The sequence below is a fragment of the Primulina eburnea genome, chromosome 17 (assembly GCF_022965805.1).
Source record: "Primulina eburnea isolate SZY01 chromosome 17, ASM2296580v1, whole genome shotgun sequence".
NCBI classification, from domain to species: domain Eukaryota; kingdom Viridiplantae; phylum Streptophyta; class Magnoliopsida; order Lamiales; family Gesneriaceae; genus Primulina; species Primulina eburnea.
Window position 1 is genome coordinate 3,626,925 of NC_133117.1, and position 23,333 is coordinate 3,650,257.

The window sequence follows — 23,333 nt, forward strand, 5'->3', positions numbered from 1 at the left end:
TACTATTATTATTTTACAAATAATTTCATTCCAATATTCATTAAAATATTATTAAGAAACGAAAAAAAATTGGAATCTTTTTTTTTGAAATATTATTCAACACAATCTCTTTAAAAATACCACAAAATACAATGAAAACGAATTACGATAATTGAAAAGAGAATTACATCAATAAAAAATTACATATTCCATTTCTCTCTAATCTGGTCACACAGATGTTCATGAACTATAAGCTGCTCCGGCGTCATTTGTGATGTGTCTTTCGAAAGGATTTCGTATTCCTTAAGCAAATATTTGCTCTTTTTAGCTTCAGATTTGTTCAAAGCCGCTTTTGCTTTCATCTCCTCTATTGCAAGTTCTTTTTGTTTCCATTCAGATATGTAATCCATTAAAATAAGGCGGCATGAAATCTGGGTTGCCTATACTTTGCCAATATTCAGGTGTAGGCGGTGGATACGGAGCTCGGGAGGTGTAATTTGGATGATTCGAAGGATTTTCATAACCTTGGAAATTTGAAACAAACGGCCAATTTGGATATTGTGGTGGAGAAACAAATCGAGGTCGATTTTGTGAGTTTTGACTATTGTCACCCATTTGGCTTAAAAATATGACAAGATAAATGTTGTGGGATGAATTTGTAGAAATTGGTTAGTATATATAGTGAATAAATTTTAGTAGATAGTATATGTAGTATTTAATTTCGAATATAGCCGTTGGTGCATTATTCTGCCGTTTGAAAATAGCCGTTGGTGATAATTAGCGACGGTTTTTGAAAAACCGTCGCCGATTGCAATTTTTTTTTAAAGAAATTCGAAAGATGCGACGCTTTTGAATTTGCGACGGTTTTTGAAAAATCGTCGCAAATTTCGGATTAACGGCTTTCATTCTGATGAATTTTTCTGCTGACTTGGCACAAAAAATTAATAACACCTCCACCCACATTGGTGCTTTAATGTTAATGGGTGTTAATAACACCCATTAACATACCAATGTGGGTGCCCTTAGGCAAACGTTGTATAACATGCTCGTCCGAAAAGATGTTGATAAGAAGAATCAAACTTCTAACCAACTTATGTTTGCATATAAATTTAGATAATCAATACCAATTTATATATAAAAAAAATTGTTCCAAATATTTATTTTTCAATAAAATTTCATTATATTATTTATTTTGTTAACTATAAGCAAAATAATATTGGTTTTTGAAGATATATTATAAAAAGTAGCACTAAAATTCAAATTTTTAAAACACGTACCAATTCAACTGTCACAATTATATAAATTCTCATGTTAACACAATAATATACAAACTATGTTAGTCAGATAAATCATATTAGACAAGTCGTATGTGACAAGATCTTCCGAAAATATGTTGAAATGATAATCGAACTTTTTATTATTGATCAATTACTCAACTACTCTACCAACTCAGAAACAAAGAGACACAATTTCACTATATTATCGGTAGGAACAATTATTATTCCCATCACATTCACATACATAACTTACAAAATACGTATATAATAAATTCGATAATAAAAATACAAAATACTTCGAATTTATTTTTGGTAAAGAAATTGGATTCTCCAGATAATTAATTCAAACCGAAAAAAGACCGAGATATTTCGATCCATTAAAAGTTAAGCCTCAGCCCTATATCTCCAGGCATAAAACCCTTTCAGCCGACCAAAACCCTAGACAATTCCCCCAAAATCAAAACCTGAAAACTCCTAAAAAAGCGAAAATCATGGATGCTCCGAACAATTTGGATGTAAATGAAAGCCAGAACTCCGCCAATAAGCCCTCCAAAATCAGGTTCGAGTATGAAGAAGATGAAGACGAAACCCTTGAGGAAGTGGCAACGGAAAGCTCTTCCATGTGCGAGCCGGAAGGAATTTTCAATGATGGCGATAATAAGACAAGCGCCGATTATTACTTCGATTCCTACTCCCATTTTGGTAAATTGTTACTCCTGTTGCTTGTATCTTTGGCGAAAATTATGAAGGCGAAACTAAGAAGTAGTTGTCTTTTTTGTTCTTTTGTTTGCAGGTATTCATGAAGTAAGTATGGAATTATGAATGTAAAGCTGCTGGGAGTAAAAGTTTTTGTTGCATTTCCAGCTTGACTAATTTGTTCTAGCTCTTATGAAAATAATAATCCGGAGCATTCAGTGTTTTTGTTCAAGTTTTTTATAGGGGTTTTACATAGTTAGAGAATCCCCTATAGTCGTGAAAAATTGCTTCCTTTCCAATTCTCCAAACTGTTTTATGATCGTGGACTCGTGGTTCTTCATTGTTAGCTTGAACTCTCTTTTCCTTTTTGTTTTTGGAGGTTGGCAATATATGATGATGCTATACTAATGATCTCTAATTCTTTAAACTTCAACTGTCATGTTTTTCTCCGGTTCTAGAAGTTCAGATTTTTCGTTCATATTTTTAGTTTTGACCCTAGGAGGATATTCTTTATTTTACTTCTGCATTTTTCCAAATGGTCGTATCTCCAACTGTAAATTGCTAGTAATTGATCTAAAACTTTTCCTATCATTGCTTAAAACTATATTTCTGATTTGTTTTTAACTCTAATCCAAGTGAATTTTCTGATGCAGGAGATGTTGAAGGATGCTGTCAGAACTAAGACGTACCAAAATGTTATTTACAAAAACCCATTTCTTTACAAGGATAAAGTGGTCCTTGATGTGGGTGCTGGGACAGGGATCCTCTCTCTCTTTTGTGCTAAAGCTGGGGCTAAGCATGTTTATGCGGTAATGAAGTATCTGTTCACTATCTCTTTGCATTGGATTCAGTTTCTTTTCTTTCGATTCGGTATCCATTATTTAATCCATGATGATTTTGACTTGGTTGACCAATTTTAAAAAGAGAAAAGTTTATTTATTCACAATTTCACACGAATTCTCTCATTGTCATAGCATGTAATTTACCTGCTTTATCTTTTTACAGCTAGCGTTCCAAGTTACTCTATCCTGTGTCCATCCTTAAACGAGAAAGGAAAAGAGATGCTAATCTTTGAAATGCTTTGCCTTTTAGAATTTTTTTTCTATTACATTAATATGTTTATATAAATTCATTTTATTAGCATATTTGAACTCTTTCATGTCAGTGTGAATTTAGCTTCTTCTTTTTTTTGTGATCATTGTCACCATATTTTCTTGCGTTCAGCTTTTTTAGGGATACTATTTCATTTGTATACCATGTTTTGCTGAAGTATTTACAGCACCTATTTGCTATTCTTGCTTGGATTTTTGAAATTGGTTAGTATATACAATTACTTTGTTGAAATCAAAGTTTCTCATTTTTTTTTACCATATGTGATCAAATGCTTCAAGAGTTTTATGGTTGGAATTTTGAAGGAAAATGTCAGATATAGCTGTTGCTTTATCATATCTATTTGTGGTGCTATGCCTGCTATCTTGATGTGACTTTTCTCGTGGTGTGGCATGTTTCTAATTCCCTCTGGTTTCAGTTTTACCTTTTCAATTTGAATATTTCTTTACCTTTCCTTTGTATTTCAGATTGAATGCTCCAGCATGGCCGTTATGGCTAAAGAAATTGTAAAACAAAATGGATTTTCAGATGGTAATACTCTTTCTGGTTTGAAATTTCTAAACTATGTGTCATATCTTCATTTTACATCACAGTTTGATTGGTCTGATGGATTTCATTGTCCTACTTTTACTTTCAGTGATAACAGTTATTCAGGGAAAGGTTGAAGAAATTGAGCTTCCAGTTGCTCAAGTTGATGTAATTATTTCTGAGTGGATGGGATATTTTTTGGTCTATGAAAACATGCTAAACACTGTCCTCTATGCTCGTGACAAGTGGCTTGTAAGTCGTTTAAGTTGTTTCCCAGTCTAGCAATTACTTCTGGGGATATGTATGTAGGCATTCATTTCCTAGTTGCATGTCAGCAGCTCAAAACTAGGATAATCTTGAATTTGGTCATTTATATAATATAGCAATTATTTGGGGATTACTACTTGAGCCATTCAGGTCCCAGGAGGACTTGTATTACCAGATAAAGCCTCCCTTTATTTGACCGCAATTGAAGATGCTGATTACAAGGATGACAAAATTGAATGTGAGCCTAACCACCTCTGGTATTGATTGTTCTAAATGAATATCATGTTGCGGAATCTCCTTTGCACCTATGTGCTAGTTAAACTGAATTTCTGTTGTGGCTGTCAATGTTAGTGTAAAACAATTTTGTGCTATGACTGCTTTAATATTAATTCATTAGCATTTTCCGCTATCGTAGTTTGGAAAAATGTATACGGATTCGACATGAGTTGCATAAGGAAGCAAGCCATATGGGAACCCCTTGTTGATACAGTAGATCAGAACCAGATTGTGACAAACTGCCAATTACTCAAGGTTGGAAACTTCTAGATTCCCTCTTGAATATCATGCAGCTTGTGCATCAATTTATGCCATAAACCAGCTCTTTCTCCTATTCATGCAGACAATGGACATTTCCAAAATGTCTGCTGGGGATGCTGCATTCACTGCCCCTTTTAAGCTCGTCGCAGAACGCGATGACTACATTCATGCTCTTGTGGCGTATTTCGATGTTTCTTTCACAAAGTGCCACAAATTGATGGGCTTTTCTACCGGTATACAATTTTTTTAATGATTAGATTACGGTATAATGAAGATCCCTAGTACACAAATGCATGAATAAATTGGTACTTGATCTCAACATTTTTGGGTGCCGTAGTAGTTTTCATCGATTGTTGTTGATCTCATCCATCTTTTATGTTGTGGGAGACTAGTGTCCCTTTTAGGATCTCAGATGAGATTGGATTGTATAAATCTAAATACTAGCTTTAGCCACAATATTTGTGCATAAGCAGTAAAATTGATGACAAAGAACAACCTTCAAACGCCAAGCTTTGTTGAGTTTTTCTGCTTAAATCATGACTGAACCCCTCTGCAGGACCAAAGTCACGTGCCACTCACTGGAAACAAACCGTCCTCTATCTGGAAGACAACCTGACTATTTGCCAAGGGGAGGCAGTCACGGGGATACTTACTGTTACACCCAACAAGAAAAACCCACGCGACGTGGATATCACCTTAAAATATTCACTAAATGGTCGACATTGCCAGGCCTCTAGAACTCAATACTACCGAATGCGCTGAGTTTATGGTGCTTTCATATGGTGTCAGATTTTTCTTGGCTAGATGTAGCCAAAAGCCGCGGTCATCGCTCGTAGAGCTGGCTTACCACCTCCTGAAAGTTGGCACATTTTTCATTTTTGTTATTCACATTCCTGATATATGTAATCCTGTATCAGTATCTTTTATTGCAGCTGAAATGTTTGTCAGCGCTTGACTTGGCTGTGTAAGGCATACTTTTGCTTCGGAAATGAATTCGACTTGGTTCAACTGTTTGATCATATTTCCTATTAACTAGACAATTTGTGCACTCGTTCAAATATTACAAAATTGATGGATAAACTGTAAACATCTTTTCCAGAACCCTCAACAACGTTAAGAATGCCATGGTTGCGTTCCATAAATCAAAATGACACAAAAACAAACGGGTCCAATCTTTTTGGATTAGCGTTTTAGTTTAAAGTTCTGTTTTGCCGGACTTCGAATTCTTCTTCCAATTTGTTTTCGTGCCTTTCCACCACTGTCTTATTCTATTTGAAACTCTGTTAGCATGACCTTTTAATTTCTGGCTTACATCCATGGCTCCTTTCGTAATTTGTTCTTTCCAATCGTACTTTTTTGCGTCTTTATCTCTCAAGACTTTTCCCTGCGAGAGATTTAGCATTTGCTCAATAAATTGCTCATTTAGCAACTTCTAGATAAACGAGGAAGTTGAATCTTGTTGCTAACCAATTTAGAGGGAAAGTCTGCCTCATCTTCGTCATCATCTTCTGCATCTTCATCGCCAAAGTTTTGGTTCATCAAATCTTCCCTCGAGTACATTTTCATGCCTGGTGCTCCTGGAATGCCCTATGATAAAGAAATTTTAGTCAGAGACCTGGAATACAATTTGCTGGTCGGAAAGGCGAGCTGTTATAAAGAACACCGCATACCTCCATGGATTTCATTAGCCTCTCCATTTCGGCTTCTTTAGTGGACTTAGCTACAAAGGGCTCTCCAGGAATCCTATCCTGAAGGGTAAACATTGAAGCATTTGTGGATTTACCTCAAGTTAAGACTAATTCGCCCAATCAAACACATGCATAATCTTTTAATATGGTCGAAATATTGTCATACGAAAGATTTTGTTTGTCCTTTTACTAGTCCAATAATCACTTACAGTTCAAGACAAAAAAGTATCCAGTATGGAAGACGACAAGCCAGCTAAACGACTGCTGGAAAAACCAGCTTGATTTTTACCTTAGGAACTGGCGGTAGCTTAAAACTGCATGCCTTTGTGAGGTCTTTACAGATGTAATTAACCAAAGAGTCAAGCAGAGGCTTGTTTTTATACAAATATTCTGCAACATCTGTATCCGAATAACCCAGAACCTGGAAAAACACATCCAAGAGTTTAATTGCAGGAGACGATGGAGAAATGGGATTTCAGGTCTCAAATGCATAGGAAATATAACTAAAGAATTCAGTATTTTTCCCAATCAATCAAACAAGACAAACAAAAGCATTAATCTACCCGTATCAGGAGATCTTCCGAGCTACTTTATGAATTTTATCGAGGTTTAAGATAGTATAAAATGGCACATATACCTCTTATTGGACGCATTCTTGATAGTTCACTAAGAAGTTGACTGGAATAAAAAAAAACTAGGAAGGGGCCGAAGGGCGAATTCAGAAGTTGGGACAGGGGCAGAAGCATTGAGTGAGTGAAATTGGGTGACTGAATAGATTTTGTTTCGGGGTTGAACTTGCAGTCATAGAAAATCTCATAAAATTTCAAAATTGTTCATTTGAATAGGAATGATATCGCTCCTCCTCGCAGCCCCGCTGGATCCTCCTTTGAACACAAGGTTCCCCAATATCTTTGTTTGAGAATATGCAATTCTAAAGGAATCAATCACACCTTTGTCGCATTAGAATTTCCTTCAACTAAAACCAGATACATCAAGAAGTTAGAGCAACACTCAAGCAGGACAGTTTGGATTAGCAAAATCTCAGTCCACTCAGCAGTCAGGTGAGGTAAAAAAAATTAAAATTTCCGACTGTTAAACATCTAGCGTGAGTAAAGGGATTAGAGAAGCCACTATCATTTTAGACTCCATATCCTATCATGTGATAAATTCAAGCATCCATTACCACTTCCTCCAAACAAAGACGAACAATACAAACAAAAAGCTAAAAAAATTCATTGGTGCAGAAGTTTACGTTCACAGGCAGATCAGTTTCATGCCTAGAACATCAGATTCCAATGTATAGAGTTCTTCTACTGTAGCCTGTAGCCACTAATTCGAAGAATGAAAGATGAGTAGCGATCTGACCTCTTGACAAGCTCTCTCTATTGTTTTGCATTCAGAGTTGCACTGTCCTTCAGAATCTTGTTCAACAAGCTGAGTGCAAGAATATGTAAGCAAGCATCCTCATACGATTTAATGCTCAATAACCATCACTATTGTACACTCATTACCTCCAATTTATCTCCTTTCTCCACGATATCAATTTTGAGTATCCAGTCAGCTTCTTGCTTCTTCAAATTACAAACATTCTCCGCAATTTCGATAATCTGATACTCTGATATCTACTTCCAATACCATAAAACACCAAATGTCACAAACAAAACAAGAAAACAAAAACACACGCACACAAAGCAATAAAAAGCACAGGAACCACAAGTCCATTGTATAAAGAAGCATGCCATGATATGGATAATGATGCCAGACCATAGAAACAATAGAAAACCAAAACCCAGTAAAACCCAAAAAGAGAACTTGATCAAACAATAAAAAGTAAGATAAAGATACCAATCACACAAATTAATATAGTAACGAATTCTAAAAGAAACCCATATAACAAAATCACCTTTTTAGGAGAAATCTCAGCTTGTTTAGCTGGAACTTGGTGGTACAACTGCGATGCCAACATCTCACAAACTTGGCATTTTATGTATGGGATGTCCTCCTTTCTTGCTACCCCCACTGGTTTCTTGGCGCAGTGAGATACGGGCATCCATGAAAGTACTAGGAATGCTAGATAACACGAGACAACTAGTAGTGCATGATGGGATTTCGCCATAGTTACGAACACAGCACATAAGATGTTTGGTTTAATGACACTACCGAAAGATCCGCCAATTTCATTCAAGGAACTTTGTAAAGGTTGTAGGTGTTTACGTGTTCACCTGTTTCTGATTGGTTATTGGAAGCCACGTGGGATACACTCCAAATCAACCAACATCCAGTTAGGTATACGGGTCGGTTTCGGGTTGTGGTATAATGAATTGGGTTAAAACATAATTGGAACGAATATAAGCAAAATAACAAAAAATAAATAATATATTATTATACCTACAACCTTTACAAAGATAAGTAAAAGATTTCTCATAAAATGGATAAAATAGAAAAAACATGCACATAATATTTAAAATCTTATAAAAAGATAAGTAAAAGATTTCTCATAAAAAAATTGACAATTTATTTTTTTTTGTTGTAAGATCGCATTTTAGCAAATTCATAATCTGTTAGTAAATTAATTTTTAGATATAAAATACTAAATTTTATTTTACATGATAATTATATTTATTCTTGGTAAATAGATTGCATTCTATAATTGAAATAATTATTTTTATATAGATTAACAGTGTAGTCCGTATAATGATACTAGAGACGAGTCAGATGACCACGAGGTTAGTCTGAATGAGTTCGGTCAAACCCAAGACCTTTTTTCGCTACCCAAAAGGGCCTTTGTTGTAAGAGTATTATTATTTTTTAAGCCCTTAAAGTGTAATTTTGATTTATATTTTTTGTGTGTGAATAATATGAAACTGTATGTCATAAAATAAATCTGAAAATGTATTTTGTAAACAAAAATAAATTAAATAATCATAAAATTAAATAGTTTGATCGTGTACAACAGTAAATATAAGAGTAAAATTTTAAATATTTATAATATAAAATTCATAAAAAATGTATTATATGAAAGAATAACGAAAATCATAAAAAAAAAAAAATTGGAATTGATTTATACATAAGGGATTTTAAAATAATGCACGTGTTATGGTAATTCACATATAAAAATGTAATTGCCAACATTTTTTTTATATCAATCTGTGAATTATTAGTTTTCTAAAAAAAAGAATTATTATTATTTATTTCAAAATTATATTGATCATAACTTTTGTCACATTTGACATCAAGATCTTAAATTTAATAAGATGTATCATGATTGAAATTCAATTATAATAATCTCTTATACCATGAAAGTAGATCTCGTGTGAGATGACTCATGGATGTACATACATGAGATGAGTCGACCTGATATATTAATAGAGTAAAAAACAATATTTTTTGTATTTAAACAATATTTTTTACGTATCAGGTCGGATTGGTGACTCGTATCAGAAAATTGATTTGTAAGACGATCTAATAAGAATTTTGTGCATGGTTGTATATTAGTTTTCTGATTTTAACGTTTTGCCCTTGATTTTTGAGTTTATTTATTTTATTTTTTTAGTTTCGGACTTTTGGTAATTCGCAAACAAAGCTGTGGTAGAAGGATTTGCCGTGTCAGTTTACACCCAATGACATGCCCCAACCCTAATTCCGTTGTGCCAAATCGACATTAGGGTTTGAGCATTCACCTCACCTTCGGAGTTCAGTCATGGCGTCAACCATAGCTGCCCCCACATCCCAAATTCCCCCACACTTGATCGGCAAAAATTACGAAGTATGTCTCAATAACTCGATTCAATCACTCTTAGCCTCCCTTCAGCTCCCGAATACACCAAATTCGTCAGGTTTCATCTCCAATTTTCAAGAATTAGTGCAATCTAAAGTTGACCCTCCACTAGAAGCCATCTGGGTTCTTACAGCATTGAGCTTTAATGACAACATTACGCCAAAAAATGATTCTTTGAATCGAATTTTAGCCATAAAGGATTTGTTTCAGCTTATAGTTTCTTGCTCTGCTTCTTGCAACCTAGTAAAGAGTATAGTTTTGGTTGCACCTGTTCTATGCAAGTTGCATTATTGTATACTCGATGTGAAGGACAGACGTTTGGGTTCCAAGAAAGAGAGAAAAGCTGATAGAGAGATCAAAAGTCTGGTGGATTCAATCCTTGCATACCTAAATGTTTGCAGTGAAGGGTTGGATGACAAATTTGATGATTTGGAAAGTTTGGTTTACCCACTAGAAGATTTAGTTAATTTATGGATTTCAGATGGTGGGGTGCAGAACCAAAATGTTGATTCTTTGAGAGCATTTTTTCCGCTCCTGAGCCCTGACATTGTTAAAAGAGCTAGAGTTGAAGGGTGCGGCGTGATGGACCTTGCAGGGTTCGTAGTTGCTGAGGCTATTTTGTTAAAGTTGTGCTTGAAAATACGAGAGGAGGGTTTCGAAGAGAAGATGCAGAATGAGCTCAAATATTGGCTCGTTGGTTCAATAACTGGATTTCAAAGCTCACACGTATATGGTTTGTACAAAAGAATATTACTTTCTAATGAAATTTGAGTAGTGACACCCCTAAACAGGTTTACTCTTACATGCTCGTGTGCAGTGCCTTGAATCTGTGATTTGCTCGGTTTGTAAATGTATTAGGTTGCCAATCCATAACCACTGCAGCTAATATTTATGGGTTTCTTGTAGCATTTTTTTTGGGTCTCTTTTCAATTTATTGAGTCGAGTTCTTGAATTTTTGCCACATTTGTGTAGAGTTATCTGTGCAGTTTTGGCCAGCCCCAGGCTGAGCCATCTATAATTCCGATTAACCTGAAAGCTTTGGTGCTTTAGCAGCTCCTCTGATTTTTGTGGTGTTATGTGTATTGATGTCTATTCAAAGAAAAGATATTGAAACTTGATGAACTAGCACTGCTTTTCCAGGTAAAGTAATTATCAGAAGAAAGCAATAAAACAGTCATTTTTATTTATTATTCCTTTCGATGGCGGATAGTTCATGTTGTCAAGCTTTTGTTAAAAGACATTAATTTTCAAAAACTTGTTGCTTGTTAGACTAACAGTGTTTTTGGGGATAGTTTTATTTTGTTAATCACGTCTGCATGAGGATAGTTGATTTTTTGGAAGGATAACATCAGTTTTTTATGCTTGTGGTTGTAGGAACCCTGATGAGCATGCTGCTGGAGCCAGTGTTGTCTATACCCTCAATTGTGGTTAGTTGGCTTGGCACACATCTGTTCTATAATCAGTTTTGTTGATATTTAAACAAGCAAACACTATTGTGTGAGTTTATTTGTTGAGTAAAAATTGCTTGTTGCATTTGATGACCTTTGCTCATGGTATTGGAATTGTTGTTTCCTTTTGGTCCAGTTCAACTTCTTATGTAGATTACTTTGGTCTTTGTGTTAACTTTCTCAGAACCCAGAATATGAAGATGGTCTGCGGAAAGTATTGTTTGGGTCTTTAATATTGGTTGAATATTCTTTCCTTAGTCCCGAAAGCTTGGGTCGATTACCAGCCAAGCATGCAAAACGTATCGCCTTCACAAAATTGATGGTCACTCATGAAGCCATTGAGTTTTTTGGGTAAGGGACGAATGAAAAATCATTTTATTACCACACAATTGCCATGAAGATGTAAACTTTAAGATGCTGGTTATTTCCAATTTTGCTGCAGGGCAAGAGACCAGACCAAAGCTATTCCATACTTGAATGCGTTTGCTATTTCTAGTTTGTCTTCGCAAATAATTAAATGGGTAGGGAGAGAGATAGGGAATGAATCCAGCGCCAGTGGACCTAGTGGATCATCACCAAGATCGTTTCTAAGTAAGTAGTTTTAAATCCAACCAATCCGTGTTAGAACTCACTGTTGCACTTTCAGGGGTGCTCACTGAGGGGTCAGGGGTGAGGGCTGACGGGCTGCCATCCCTGAAACAGAAAACAATAAATATTCATGATTTTTTTTAAAAAAATTGAAACTTCCACCCTATGGCCGCCCCTCTCTGATCCCTACGTCACCCCCTCCCTGAAATTTATGGGTAAGTTACTGTGCTTGGATATTTCTTCAACGGCTGTTTACAACTATTCAGGATGGATGCTAAACATAGAGAATAGAGGAATTAAGATCTTTGACGATGAATATTTAAAATCCCGTGGAAAGTTAATATTGGAAAGTTCGGAAGAAGAGTATAAGCAACCTGCAAGATGGGAAGATGGGGCCAGGCAAGATTCTGATACCCTCTTTTACATTGATAACAAGGGTGAGGAAGAACGTGGAAAAGAAGATGGAAAAATTAGTGAAAGCATGAATAGTGCATTTATGGTTGCTGCCCGCTCAATTCAATCGTCAGAACAAGGAAGAAGAAAGCGAAAAACAAAAAATGGTGAAAGGAGAAAGTCGGTTAAGTTTTCCAGGTTTAACCGTTTAGACAATTCGGCTTCTCTATCTGGTAAAAGGTCCAATGTTCCAAGAAATGAAGATTCAAACAGTGGCAGCGAAATAGAGGATCCTTATTCAGATGAGGATATGGAAGGAAAAGATTGAAGAACTAATTACAAATATAGAAATGGCGTCTTTCATTATTGTCCCGTCGCTGCGGAAAAAGAATCGCTGCTGTTCAAATCTAACTGTTTATGTCATGATTTCACATCAGCTTCTGGTTCCGCATTCGGCTAAAGTAGTAATTTAAATCCAAATTTTATCGCTGTAACCATGAGTTCCTCTAGTCTGGCGGAGGGAATTTTTTTAGACTATACATCAGAGAGGATAGAATTAAGTAAGCTGTCTGTATACTTGCGGATATTTTATGATTTCAGCATCTTTTCTTTGACATGGTGTTATCAGGTGAATGCTGCTATATGTTTATAAAAACATTTTTCTGCAGACTTAGATTTTTGGCACCTTGATTTCAGCTGCCAAAATCCTCGTCCTCGATTGCATAACTTTTCGTTTAGGGGAGATGTGTTAGGTTCTAATCTCCATCGCTCGTATATAAAATGGAAATAAAAATCAGGATGAACATATTTTCTGCAGCTGATCTGATCAATGAGAACCGAAAAACAAAAGGGTGTTTTAAAAAAGTCGAGGTTAATTTGCAATATTAATACGACATAATTTGTGAACTTTAAATCAACCTTTTTTCCTTAACCAACGCCATCAATGTTTCGGTTGATTTTTTTGGGTCTCCTCTTAGACTTGGACTGACGTGATAGATGCATTGGACTCATATCATTTTCGAGTCTGGTTTTTAATCAACTCCGATGCAATGGTCCCTTCCCCGACACTTACAATTCCGGATTAACAATGAAACATCCCAAGACTATGAAACGTTTGTCGGAAGTTAGAAAATATTGGAATTTGGAGCCTCTTAAATGCTTGACCCACTTGCCAAGACTTATCTTGTCCTCAGTGGAACCGAGTCCTCTTCCACGGTCATGACAAAGATAATTGCATTAATTTAACTATTCCTTGAAGGAGAAAAAACGTGGGGATGGGTTCGAGGAAATTTCCATTGACGGAAATTTTGTGGAAAGTTTGAATACGCGTTTTTATCGTTTATTCACACGGTCAATATGCTCTATAAATAGAGCTCTCCCTTCATTCTGAAATCATCAGTTCTTCGAGTTTTCTCTCATCTTATAAGCATTTGAGTGCTTACTTCTATAATATTTGTGAGGTGTTTTGTTCTCCTGTAATAAGAGAGTGTGTGTTCTCTTTGGAAACACAGTGAGTGAGTTGTACACCACAAAATATTATAGTGGAATTATTTTCATCTTGCCCGTGGTTTTTACCCTAATAATTTTTAGAGGTTTTCCACGTAAATTTCGGTGTCTAGTTTATTCTTTATTTTCGGGTTTTATTATCTCAAATTCTGACCAACAATCTTCACATTCATTTTTTTAAAAAAAGGTTTACCGGTAGTGGTAAACTCCTTATATAAGTTAAAACCTCTTGACCCGGATGAGAAGTTAGATCGAATGATGTGCATGAGTAGACAGGGGTCCGAAGGAGATGACATCAAACACCGACCCAGAGCATATCCCCGCAATATTCGAGGGAGAATATGTTCCATGCGAGATTTGATCCTGCGACACCGAGAATATCAACTCACGTCACATCAAACTTTACCAAATCGTCTATGTCTTGGAGACTATTATCTTTACATTCATGCTTTTGTGTAAGTTGTATTTGTGTGGTATGTACAATGAATTGTCTAGGTTATTTTTATATGTAAAAATTAAAACTGAGTTTTTAAAAAATTTGTCCATTTTCTGATATTTTATATATTCCATGGTTATTTGTAAATATTTGGTAAATAAAAGATATCATGGTAATTGTTTCTGTAAAATCGGGGAGCATGATACTTATTTCTTGAAGTAACATGTAATTATTTTTCAATAGCAAGACATACCATGACGCCAAAATTGTCGATCTTATGTGCTCGATCTTAATAGAGTATGGAGCTTTTATCACATTTATTCCATGAATAGATTTGAAACAAACTAGGAAGGCTCGTGATTTATCATACGTACGTAGCTCGTTATTTTGTATAGCCATAAAAATTATGATATCAACTCAAAATCTTTTCTTATTGCTAATGAATTCAGTATTGACATAATTTTGTCAAATACCAAAAAGGAGGAAATTATTGGAACATTTTAACTCTTGGTGATTTAACAAGGCCAGTGATCCAACGGATATATAAAGAACCTAACCTAACTGAATTCAAGAAGGAAAACTGAATATTCATAAGAAGAAGTTTTCCAAGGAGTCTAACTAATTACAAAGCCAGACTCATAAGCATAAGAATGATACTGATAGCCAAACCGATTCAAAGATACTGATAAAGTCTAACTGACAATCTATCTAAGTCGATCGGTCAATCCAAATCCAAACATTCCTCGAAGAATCAGTATAATCAGTGATAAATGATCAAAGCCTAGCTGAAATAACGGATAAAGTTTTCTATACCAATAATCACTGAATCTTAACAGAATGTTAGGTTGCTACGCACTATCAGTACATGTCAGAAAGGACGATGACATCACAACAATGATATCTGTATTTGGTAATTGATATAATATTTGAAAACATTATCGTTGCAAATAAAATATAAATAGTTCAATTGAACAAGCTCTGAAGATAACACATTTATATAATCGATCTCAGAACTTTTGAAAGCTAACTGGTCTTATTTGAAAATGCTTTCTATGAGTCAAACTGAAAACTAACACATGTTGATAAGTTATGATCTGATCATTATGGTGATCAAATTTGTGATTAGAATTTTCTTGAAATATGTGTAATTGAAAGTAAGAAGTATTATTGCTCAAATAATTTTAGATTGCATTTTACTAAGAGTTTCAGTTAGACAGTGTCAAGTTCTACTGAAATGAGTGATTTCAAATTACTTGTAATTACAAAAATCTTTTACTGCAATCCTTTCGTGAGAAATAAGAAGTGATGTAGGAGTATTAAAGTCTTCGAACATTAAGAAACAACTTTGTTCCTATTTACTTATCAGTTTACCTACCTCAAATACTATTAGTATGACCCAAGTGATTTTCTTAATAAGTCATTTGTTCGAACAGTCTCAGTCAGTCTATTTTCGCACATTTCATAAAAATTAACTTACTAAGAACCCAACTGACAAGAATATAATTTCAGTATTGCTAACTCGGACGAAATAATTTGTTGAGATAAATTTATTTATCCACTCTAAATTTATTTCCGATCTTAACATTATACTAAAATTTTAAAATTTAAAAAGGTCTGTACTAAATTTTTGTTAAAAAGGATCACAGACGTTGGTTGTCTCACTGATGAGTGATGAATTAAATAAAATTGTTTTTTAATTATCCAAATAAAACCGACAGTTTATATTTAATTATTATTCTGTTGTAATATTATCTATTTTTATAAAATATTCTGATTCTTATTAACATGTTTTTTAATTGTTAATCATTATTATAAAATTGTTGATATAACCAGCAATAATATGGTCTAGGGGTATTTGAAAATCGAGTCAAACTAATCCGAACCATAAAAATTGAATCAAATCATAATTGTTTGCGTTGGTTTTTAATCAGTCGCAATATTTATCTTTTATTAAAATTGGTCCGAACCGAAAAATTGGTTTGATTCAATTAAGGGTTTAGTTAAAAATCTTAACATACCGGTTATTAATATGGATATAATATATAGTTATTTATAAAAAATTGAATTAAAATCTTACATAACAAATGTTGTAACATTTAGGAAAAATTGTGATTTTAAGCATGTAAGTTTATATATTTTACATTTTAGTCATGTAACTTGTCTAAATATGATTTTCATCCACTAACTTGGATTTTTTTGGTTCGGTCCTTATTTGACCGAAATCATTAAAGACGTCGAATAATGATTATTTGGCACTGACGTTCTCCTAAATTACTTACATGACAAGAATAAAGTCTATATGATATACATTAAAATCTATATAAGGTAAAATAAAATAAAACAACAAACTTTTCTCTCTCATTTTGAAATATTGGGTGGTATTTTGTTTTATTTTTGCTTAGATTGATTTTAAAACATGTAACATAGGTTTTATCCTCACCACATGAGTCAGGTAGAAGATGATCAATGTCAAATAAACAATATTCAGTAGATTTTGTAACTTCGGGTGGAAAAAAGACTAAAAAAAACCAAGTCAGTGGATCAAACCAAACTTGAACAAATTACAACACAAAATATAAAATTAGTCAACTTACAAGACTAAAATTACAATTTTATCAAATATAACTTTATTCCAAAATTTTTTATGGAATTAATTCGTTTGATTGGTTATAGAAAGTTCAAAAATATACTTTTAAAATTGTAAAACCATAAATCAATTAGGATTATTAATTAAATAAGCAGTTCATCAGTTTGATGTTTTGCTTAAATAATTATCAAATACACTTGAATTAATATAACATGAAAATCAAATGAATATATATATAATTTTGATTGAACATCTGTTTTTTTATGGGTGTCGCGAGATGTTTGCATGAATATTTCGCAAGAATTTAATATTTTCCCCAAGATATTCACGTGTCCATCTCACGTTCAAGATAAATAAATAAATATATATAAATATATTTATAATTTTATGAGCCAATTAAATATTATAATTTTTTTTTATTTTATGAGCCAATTAAATATTATAATTTTTTTGTTGTGTAATGCAATAATTTTTTATTAAAATTTTAATAAATATAATTTCAAATTTCACAAGATTTCGTTATCACGGATTGATGAATTCCATGAAGTTAATAAAAGTTTATTGATATTTTGATTAACTCTAGACTTTTGTAGAGTTTTTAAAAGTAAAATATGAATATTATATGACTTTTTAAAACTCTACAAAAATTTAAATGAAATATCAGTAAATTTTTATGAAATATATAAAACTTTATATTGAACATCTTTTAAACTCCACAAGAACCATTAAAAATCTAGAACTAATATTCTCGCAGTCTCATTTGGTTGCTTAATATTTTTCTCCTTTGTCTGTGAAGTCAACACAGTAAGGGTATCAATCATGTGGCGGAAGTTCCTCATTCGACTCATCATTAAATAACACAATTATACATACTTCAAATGCATTTCAAGATTCATACTCTGTCATCTATCAAATTTTTTGAAGCACCCGTCTTTCTGGAAATGGGCGTGAAGGGACATTTTTTTCTTCAAGCAATTTCACTCTTAAATATTCTGATGACTTATTTGGCCATGGCGTTAAGCAACATAACCACGGATCAATATGCGCTTCTTGCATTCAAATCCGAGCTCAGTTTAGACCCTTCTCATGTTCTGTCCCGAAACTGGTCCGTTTCTTTCCCAACATGCAAATGGATTGGAGTTACGTGCAGTTCTCGCCACCAAAGAGTGAGTGCTTTAGACGTTTCTGGCATGGGACTTACTGGAAATCTCCCGTCACAGCTCGGAAACCTCTCGTTTTTAGTTTCACTCAACTTGAGCGGTAACGTGTTTCTTGGCAAACTTCCCGAAGAATTGGCCCAGTTGCATAGAGCGAGATTCTTCGATTTTGGGTTCAACAGCTTCACCGGTGACATCCCTTCTTGGTTTGGAGTCTTGGTTGAACTTCGGTTCTTGAGTCTTCGGAATAATAGTTTTACTGGTTCTTTGCCGAGTTCCATCACGAATATGCCCAAGCTCGAAGTTTTGGATATATCATATAATCCTTTGCAGGGAAACATACCAGAATCGATTGGAAGTTTGTTTAACCTGAGGGAATTGCGATTACAATATAACAATCTTAGTGGTATTATACCAGTGTCGGTTTTCAACATATCCACCATAGAAAGTATTGCTTTTACAGGGAATAAGTTGATTGGTAATCTCCCTGAAGGGATGTGTCGCAGCACGTCGAATCTGAAAAGGCTTTATCTGTCTTCCAATGAATTGGAAGGCCCCATACCGCCAAATATTTCTGAATGTTCACAGCTCAGTCTTCTTTCCTTGTCATTCAATAAATTCAGTGGCTCCATACCAAGAGAAATTGGAAACTTAAGATCACTTAAAATATTGCATCTTGGCTCCAACCATTTTACAGGTATCAAAACTTCACTTAAAGTTGCGTGACTGCAAATTTGTGCTAAATTAGTTTTCATTTCACTGGATTGAAAATACCATTTCCGATTATACAACACACCTCTCTAACTTCAAGTAAGGTGTCAAACTATATAGGTTTGCATAAGCTTATCGTCTGTTCGGACATCAAAATTTATTGAAATTTGAAAAGATGCTTATCATATATGTTTCTTCCATAGCTGGAACCTCAAGAACCACAACAATTATAAGTTAAATGAGATTCCAACTTGACATATTTTGGCCGTGACTTTCTATAGAGTTTCTCTAAATTTGTTAATCGTGCAAGGAGGTTATGTCACGAGTTTCGGTTTCAAATCTTTCTTGTTTACATAGGCTTATTATGCATATCTGTATGTTATTAACGGTCTTTCGCCATTTCAAAACAATATCAAGTCCTTATGAAGTTTAGCAATTTTGACAGGTGAAATCCCAGAAGATTTAGGTATGCTTGACATATTGGAGGAGTTAGGAATGGGAGATAACTTTCTTGTGGGCTCTATACCTTCATCGATCTTCAATATTTCCTCGTTGCAATATGTCAACATTTCAAACTGTAATCTAACCGGTCCCTTTCCATCCCGTATGTGTTCTTCTCCTTCTCAATTGGAAAGGGTTTATTTCCGTGTGAACGAAATAGTAGGCCAGCTTCCAGAAAGCATTGGCGAGTGCTCAAAACTTCAGATTCTATCATTGTCTTACAACAACATAACTGGAAGCATACCAAAAGGGATCGGAAACTTAACAATGCTGCAAATGTTGTATATTGCCCACAACAAGCTGATAGGTATAGTAATTGATGAGATTGTAGCTTGTGAATCCAAGAAACTGACACCAAAATGTTCTTGCTTTTCAGGCACAATTCCAGAAGAAGTGGGCAATCTTTACAATTTGGAGGTATTGTCCTTGGGATTCAATCACTTAACCGGTTATATCCCAAAAAAAAGCCTCAACATCTCAACATTAAACGTAATAAGTGTTTCAGTGAACCAACTTTGGGGTTACCTTCCATCGATTTTGAGTTATGGACTACCTAATCTGCAAGAAGTCTACCTTAATGGCAATTTTCTCTTCGGAGAAATCACTGAATCTATCTCAAATTTTTCTAAACTCACCATCATCGACTTTTCTTCCAACACTCTCAGTGGAAAAGTCCCCAACTCCTTTGGCAAGTTGAATCTTTTAGAAACTTTAAAATTATTTGGGAACAATTTTGTTAGTGAAACATCAGATCTAAGCTTCATCGGTCCAATGAAAAACTGCAGCTACCTAAGAATTTTAGATTTTGGAGATAATTCTTTCAATGGAATTCTTCCAGTTTCAGTAGGGAATTTGTCGACTACTATTCAATATTTTTATGCTTACAACTGTGGTCTTAGAGGCAACATTCCGGACGCGTTTGGGAATCTTGAAAATTTGATTATTTTGAGCCTGTTTGGTAACGAACTCACTGGAACTATTCCGAATACATTGTTAAACTTGAAAGAACTTCAAGGATTAGCCCTTTTCCGCAACAAAATAAGTGGGCCTATTCCTGATAGTCTCTGTATGTTACCGAATTTGAATGGAATGCGGCTTCAGCAAAATCAAATAACTGGTTCTATCCCTGATTGCATGGGAAATCTAACTTCTCTAAGAGAACTATACTTGGGGAACAACAGATTAAATTCTGTCATACCGAGGAGCTTGTGGAAACTGAATGATCTTCTCGTGTTGAATCTGTCTGCAAATCTTTTAACGGGTGTCCTGCCTTCAGATATCGAAAATCTAAAGGTTGTAGTCAACCTTGTTTGTCAAACAATCAACTCTCAAGCATCATTCCTAGCTCAATTGGAGGCTTACAAAATGTTATCTTTCTTTCTTTGGCACAAAACAGATTTCAAGGATCTATTCCTCAGTCAGTCGATAAGTTAGTGAGTTTGGGGCACTAGATCTTTCGCACAACAATCTTTCTGGAACCATACCGATGTCATTAGAAAAACTTCAGTATCTCAAGTACTTTGATGTTTCTTTCAACGAGTTGAGCGGTCCAATCCCTACTGGTGGCCCCTTTAAATCCTTTTCAAGCCAGTTCTTTGTGTCTAACTGTAGGACTCTGTGGTGATTCTAAATATGGAGTTCCACCTTGTCACGAAAATACAATCACCGAGTCCAAAAGGAAAAAAGTGATTCTTCGTGTTGTATATATTTTCCTAGGGATTTCAGTGCTAGTTTTTATCATTACCTTGTCTTATATACTTGCAAGATACCGCAAGAAAAACAAGACAGAAAACCCAACAACTAGTTCATTCGACTACCTGCACCATCACGAGTCTTATATCAGGAACTTGTAAAGGCCACCGAAGGGTTCAACGAGAACCATTTACTTGGCCAGGGAAGTTATGGCTCTGTCTATAAAGGGACGCTTCAAAATGGAGAGGACGTGGCGATAAAAGTGTTCAATTTGCAGTCAGAAGGGCGGATTCAAGAGTTTTGATACCGAATGTGAAGTCCTGCGCAGGCTTCGCCATAGAAATCTTTGCAAAGTCATCGGTAGTTGCTCAAACGAAGACTTCAAGGCATTGGTTCTCCAATATATGCCAAATGGAAGCCTCGACAGTGGCTATATTCGGAAAACAACTTCTTGGACATTGTTCAAAGACTCAACATAATGATAGATGTAGCATACGCGCTAGAATATCTACACCATGGTTACTCAATACCTATAGTTCACTGTGATTTAAAGCCAAGCAACGTGCTCTTGGATGATGATATGGTTGCCCATTTGAGCGATTTTGGAGTCGCTAAACTATTAAGTGATGGAGTCAGTGTTACGCTCACAAAGACCCTCGCCACATTAGGCTACATCGCACCAGGTAAACATGGCATTTTTCACTCCAAATACACCATCAATCACATTTTTTTTAATCTCACTCGTCGTACATTTGATGAACATCTTTGTTTTCTTCGATCTCGTAGAATATGGTTCAGAAGGTTTGGTATCTGTTAAATGCGATGTTTATAGCTATGGTATAATGCTGATGGAAGTTTTTACAAGAACGAAGCCGAACTATTCTAAATTCACGGGGGATTTAAGCCTACGGAGTTGGGTGAATGATTCAGTGCCTAATGCACTTGTCCGAGTTATAGATTTGGAATTGTTGAGAGGAGATGAACAACATTCCAGTGAAAAATTGGAATGTTGGTATCGATAATGGAGATAGCTTTACAATGTTCTATGGAGAATCCGAGTGAAAGGATAATCAACATGAAATATGTTGTTGTGGCATTGAAGAAGATTATGTCTAAGCTCCTTCAATATTTTCTACAAGTTGATAGAGTCAATTAATTGTACAAATTAAATACTGTATGAAATTTAAACTATTGTTAATAATATTTCACTTTTTTATTAGATATATTATAAGTTCATTATATAAACTTATTATTAATTCCTAAAACTATATAATTTCAAATTATTAATGTATTAAGTAAATATAAATTCATAATTTTCTGAAAATTAATGTGCTATCATAATATATTTTTAATTCAAAATGTTGCTTCGTTAAAATAAGGGTAAATTTGTGAAAAATCAATCTGCACATCTTTAAATTAAACTTCAGTACCTCATCATATTTTTTTAATATTTAGTACCTGACAATCATATGATTTTAGTTTCAACTACCTACAAACCCAAAGTTACAATTTTGCCCTTTTATTATTTAAAATATATATAATTTTATCAACAAAAATTACACATTTTTTATCTAAAATATAATTTCAAAAAAAAATTGTTTTTTAATTATCATGGAATTAGAGTAAATACTTATTTTAACATACAAAGTACCTATTACGTGGTTTCAGATACTTTATTTCGCCTTTTGAATACTCAAAATATATAATAAAATACTATATTTTCGAAGAATCACCATAAATTTGGTCATTGTTGGTCTTTTCGTAAAAAATGCATTATGATAACTTATTCATGTCATTTTATCTATATAAAAAAACATAATTCACCACTCATCTTAAAATAAGATTAGATATTTATTTTGACTTACAAAATACTTATTTTGGAGTTACAAATGCTTAATTTGGTTCTTTGAATACTCCAAATGTGTAAGAAAATACTGGATCTTTGAGCAAACACCATAAATTCTGTAATTGTTAGTATTTTCATTGAAATTGCGTTGGGATGACTTATTTATGTCATCAAATTTTTGAAAAAACACAGTTTTTCACTAATAATTGAATTAGGAAAATACCTATTTTGACCGATAAAGTACCTATTTTGGGGTTCCAGATATTTGATTTGGCTATTTGAATACTTCAAATGTGTAAGAAAATACTTGAGTTTAAATAATATTAAGTGACTTTTGATGACGTCATTTGTGAATTTAAAATGTGATACCTATATTGATACAAAGAGTATCTAATTAGAGTATACAAATACGTGATTTTACTCCCTAAATACTCATATCCAATTATTTGAAGATATCAAAATATAGTTTGATAACGATATTCATTAAATAAAATTTGATAACTAAATAAATACAAATAAGACATGATTTGAGTCCACAAACTTGATTTTATCTTTTAAATACTCAAATTTTATTATTTGATGATGTCAAAATATATAATTTGAAGTTA

At 34.1% G+C, this 23,333-nt stretch overlaps 3 protein-coding genes and 1 pseudogene across 4 annotated transcripts; 3 read left to right on the forward strand and 1 right to left on the reverse strand.

Moving 5' to 3' along the window:
- The first annotated feature begins 1,668 nt into the window (after window positions 1-1,668).
- On the forward strand, window positions 1,669-5,402 carry LOC140818155 (protein arginine N-methyltransferase 1.1-like). 2 transcript variants are annotated; one of them, XM_073178026.1, is made up of 9 exons: window positions 1,669-1,958; window positions 2,050-2,060; window positions 2,606-2,761; window positions 3,530-3,593; window positions 3,700-3,842; window positions 4,008-4,095; window positions 4,273-4,388; window positions 4,477-4,627; window positions 4,951-5,402. In XM_073178026.1, the coding sequence occupies exons 1-9, from the start codon at window positions 1,748-1,750 to the stop codon at window positions 5,154-5,156; spliced, it is 1,146 nt and encodes a 381-aa protein (XP_073034127.1). In that variant the 5' UTR covers window positions 1,669-1,747; the 3' UTR covers window positions 5,157-5,402. The 2 variants fall into 2 exon arrangements, with proteins under 2 accessions (XP_073034127.1, XP_073034128.1); XM_073178027.1 differs by lacking the exon at window positions 2,050-2,060 and having other exon boundaries at window positions 1,669-1,981; window positions 2,618-2,761.
- Window positions 5,276-8,296, reverse strand: LOC140818157 (uncharacterized). The gene is made up of 7 exons (XM_073178028.1): window positions 7,986-8,296; window positions 7,594-7,704; window positions 7,448-7,516; window positions 6,372-6,503; window positions 6,065-6,142; window positions 5,862-5,981; window positions 5,276-5,778 (listed from the first exon to the last, which is right to left on the reverse strand). The coding sequence occupies exons 1-7, from the start codon at window positions 8,196-8,198 to the stop codon at window positions 5,590-5,592; spliced, it is 912 nt and encodes a 303-aa protein (XP_073034129.1). The 5' UTR covers window positions 8,199-8,296; the 3' UTR covers window positions 5,276-5,589.
- Window positions 8,297-9,656: 1,360 nt separating this feature from the next.
- LOC140818315 (uncharacterized) lies at window positions 9,657-12,901 on the forward strand. Its single transcript, XM_073178238.1, has 5 exons — window positions 9,657-10,593; window positions 11,235-11,287; window positions 11,493-11,659; window positions 11,751-11,899; window positions 12,163-12,901. The coding sequence occupies exons 1-5, from the start codon at window positions 9,783-9,785 to the stop codon at window positions 12,615-12,617; spliced, it is 1,635 nt and encodes a 544-aa protein (XP_073034339.1). The 5' UTR covers window positions 9,657-9,782; the 3' UTR covers window positions 12,618-12,901.
- A 4,667-nt stretch (window positions 12,902-17,568) lies between these two features.
- LOC140817780 (uncharacterized) lies at window positions 17,569-22,102 on the forward strand (annotated as a pseudogene).
- Window positions 22,103-23,333: the final 1,231 nt, after the last annotated feature.